Raw genomic sequence first — 3,736 nt, 5'->3', positions numbered from 1 at the left:
CACAATATACTAAACCTAAGTTTAAAGCTACCAACCCATCCTAAGGTATGTGGAACACGCTAATTCAGCCTTTGCGCGAACCTAAAATAAGTACACACTTAAAATATGCAGACATATGCAGTCTTAACCATAAAGGTTAACCACGCACTAACAATCCTTAGTGGGTTAACCACGCACTAACAATCCTTAGTGGGAACACACAAGTTGCCGTTTAGCATCACGATGCTAAACAACTTGAGCCAGTCACCATAACTCGTAAGTTTGAGCAAGCATTGGCTACAGGAGCATATTTAACATATCTAGCGTAACTAGATCTCTTGCTTCGAGCTAAATCTAGATAACTCTCCTCGTCTGATCATAGTATTGCCTTTGAGTGGCTTGAGCTTTGAGTTGATTCTTGCTTGCTTGCTCAATTATTTTTTGTCTTCTTTCCGCAAACTCTTTAGCCAGTATATCAGTTTTTACTTTCGCATCATTTGACCTTAATTCATTTTGCCATGGAGAGCGTTCCTTACTCCCGGTTTTCTTCAAGCTTCTAACAAAGTTGCAAGACTTTGAGTTATGAACAACCATCGTTTGCGAACTCAAGTTATGTCTCAGAAATCATGACACTTTAACAGCTGCTCATCCTGGAAATCGTAGAACGTTCTTACGAGTTGCGATATCAAGGAATATGTCAAGACGTTTGAAAATTTGTGCACGATAATCAACGTAAAAATGGTTTGCTTATGCCTATTACAATCCCAGAGCAATGCTGGCATGTTGTGTCCATGAAAATTATAACAGGGCCTCCTGTTTCAAATGGTTTTGATGCAATTTTAACTGTTGTCGACAAAATGTCAAACGTGCTAAGACGCTGCAGTGAATGATAATGATGACGCCCCTACAACAACCAAAGCATTCTTTGAAGCTGTAGTTCGACCCCATTGCTTACCTGAAGTTATCATCAGTGACAGAGATAGCAAGTTCACTTCATCATTTTGAAAATCTTTGATGACGATCATGGGTGTTCGACTTAGTATGACAATACCACATCGAGCTCAAGGTGATGGACAAAGTGAGCGTTGAAGATGCACTTAAATGTATGGTGTCCTTCCATGGTACAGATTGGACAGATTACTTAGGCACCATAGAATATACTCATTCGACACTAGTCAGCGCATCCACGGGATATTCTCCCTCTGAGATTTAACGTATTATCATGTTTGATGAACAAGGTGTCTGTATCAGACTTTGTCCATGAGTCCTGGAACTTAGCATCATTGGCATACCCTTGATAGAAGTTTTTACGAACTTCTGGAGACAGCTCGACATACAATGCAGTCATTACTACAGCAACTTGAAGAAACTCATTCCCCTCCCGAATCAGAGTTGGCCCGGAAGACGAAACTCGCAAACGAGAACCACGATCTTGATAATTAGCATCACAATCATGGAAGTCAACGCTAGAAGGAGCCGCTTTGCCTGGACGACGCGAAAAGGCATCAGCTACGACGCTAACAGCACCATTGATGTGATGGATCGTAAACGTATACTGGGAGATGATGTCAAATATCTTGTCAATTTTTGAATGATGAAGAAGCCATGAACGTGCGCTATTGTCAGTGAATATCTCAAATTGATGACCGTAAAAATAATGACGCCATTGTTCGAGACCAGCTATAATAGCAATCATGTGCCGGCCAGTTAATCCCATAGACACCAAGCTCCTTAGAAAAGAAAGCAACAAGATGATCATGACCATTTACAAATTGCGAAAGGACACCATCAATACACAACCCTGACACATCCGTAGTGAGAACGAAGGGTGTGAAAAATTAGGTTAGATAGGAACTAGCGTTTCTCGTTCTAAATGGATTCGTTCTGGTTACTTTGATTTATTGTTACGATGGGTTATTCATTTTCGGTATGTCAGCTCTGAAACTATTTTTCCAAAGATTCTCTTATCACATATTGCTGAATTATTTGACAAGATGCAAGAAAATTGTAATTGTGTTGATTTGGCACAAGGTCATCATCAAGTGCGTATCCATCCAGATAGCACGAGATAAACCGCATTTCGTACAAGTAATGAAACCAATCAATGAGTGTGTTGCACTAATGGATCTTGCAGGAATGCCTGGGGTTTGGTCATATCTTATGCGAGTTCTTTACGAAAAATGTCGATTTGGTGTCGTATACTTGGATGATATCTGTGCTTACGCTAAACATTTAGTTCATTTGAAGACAGCGTTTCAAACTTTGCGCAAAGAAAAGCGTTGTGCTCATTTTGGGAAGTGTAAATTTGCATTGAAAGAGATAGCTTTTCGTGTCATACTGTATCTAGGAATCAGAATTGAAGCGATTGCTAAATAGCTAGTCCCACCTTCAGTCAAGGAACTTCAAAGTTTAGTTGGTTATTATCCAAGAATTTCCCACTAGTGCTCGGATTGTTTCCCGTTAAGCCAGATTGTGAAGAAAGACACACACTGGTAGCGAGGTGAAGATCATGATATTACATCTGCTAGTATCAAGTCTGCTCTCCAATCTGCACCTGTACTTACCTTACTTCTGCTGTAAAGCATCTTGTTCCACTTTAGGTAGTCGAATAGGTGGTCGATTGCTTGGCGGAACTCTTGGTTTTATGGTCAATTCAAACTCTATCAAACGATGTGGCGGTAAAGCATCTGTCAATTTCTTGGAAAACATTTCTTTAAATGAATTCAGGAATGATTGTAGTTGAAGCTCACTTTGCTCTTCCGTATCGAAGAAATGATACGATATGCTTCTTCACATTGTGCTTTCTATAATTTCTTTGAAAAATCTGACGCCGATATCACATGATGTTCAAATGTCGAATTAGATGCACCATTGCTGCTACTAATGAGACTTTATGCGTACGCCAGTTGATAATTGGTTCATGGGTTGTAAGTCAAGTTTTACCCAAAATGACGGCTTGTGAACTACCGGCCATTGGCCATTCCATGACCGGAACGGCTCAAAATTGATTTCCTTCCAAGGATATATCTGCCAACCTTTTCTTTACTCCTTCTTTATGGTATTGTTGCCGTCGAAACAAATAACTTAACTTATCTCTCCAGAATGGATATTTTATAAATCCTGGCTTGACCATATTGCACGTGGCACTTGAATCTAGCAAAGCAGTGACAGCACGATTCTCAAGACTTCCTTTCTTTGTGTTATTATATTCATCACTATAGTCTGCAACTTCAGCTTCACTAAGTGTTGTGATAGCTTCATGAGACGTTGTAGCAATCGTTAATTCATGACCAGACTCATTTCGAAGTAATTGTTATTGGCGCGATTTTTATGATTTCGATTATCTTGATTATAGTTGCCTTGTTGTCTGTTCTTCCACTTATAAAATTGTTGCATTGTATGACCAAGTTTCTTGCAATATGAACACTTTGATTTATTTATAAGGCGATTTTGAAAAAGATTTCAAAACCGAGACGAACTTTGAAAGGGGCGCACATGGTCAATTTCCATAGGTTCAGGTTCATCAAATGACCGGAACACTGACTGCGGACCAGGACGTGGATAACGTGGTGCAAACCATTAAATTACTGAAATGAGCACGCTCAAAATCGAGCGCGACTGTGACAGCCTTGTTTGAAGTCTCGCAACGTAAATATTAAACTTCTTCTCTTGTTCTTTGCCGTAATCCTCTCTGAAAATATATGATTTGATCAATCTCCGTCATGTCTTTAGTTTGAGAAATGAGTTGGCCTAATAA

At 39.6% G+C, this 3,736-nt stretch overlaps 2 protein-coding genes across 2 annotated transcripts; both read right to left on the bottom strand.

Annotated features, from left to right (window-relative positions):
* Positions 1-1,150: 1,150 nt before the first annotated feature.
* PHALS_00706 (uncharacterized protein) lies at positions 1,151-1,646 on the bottom strand (the record flags this gene model as incomplete). The annotated part of the gene is made up of 2 exons (XM_024730428.1): positions 1,151-1,595; positions 1,642-1,646. The coding sequence occupies 2 exons, from the start codon at positions 1,644-1,646 to the stop codon at positions 1,151-1,153; spliced, it is 450 nt and encodes a 149-aa protein (XP_024580706.1).
* Positions 1,647-2,371: 725 nt separating this feature from the next.
* PHALS_00705 (uncharacterized protein) lies at positions 2,372-2,688 on the bottom strand (the record flags this gene model as incomplete). Its single annotated transcript, XM_024730427.1, has 2 exons — positions 2,372-2,468; positions 2,549-2,688. 2 exons carry the CDS (start codon positions 2,686-2,688, stop codon positions 2,372-2,374), a joined length of 237 nt encoding a protein of 78 aa, XP_024580705.1.
* Positions 2,689-3,736: the final 1,048 nt, after the last annotated feature.

This window comes from Plasmopara halstedii (genome assembly GCF_900000015.1).
Source record: "Plasmopara halstedii genome assembly, contig: Scaffold_1211, whole genome shotgun sequence".
Classification (NCBI taxonomy): Eukaryota; Oomycota; class Peronosporomycetes; order Peronosporales; family Peronosporaceae; genus Plasmopara; species Plasmopara halstedii.
Note: the sequence above shows the minus strand (reverse complement) of the source record. Positions and strands in the feature narration are given on the sequence as shown.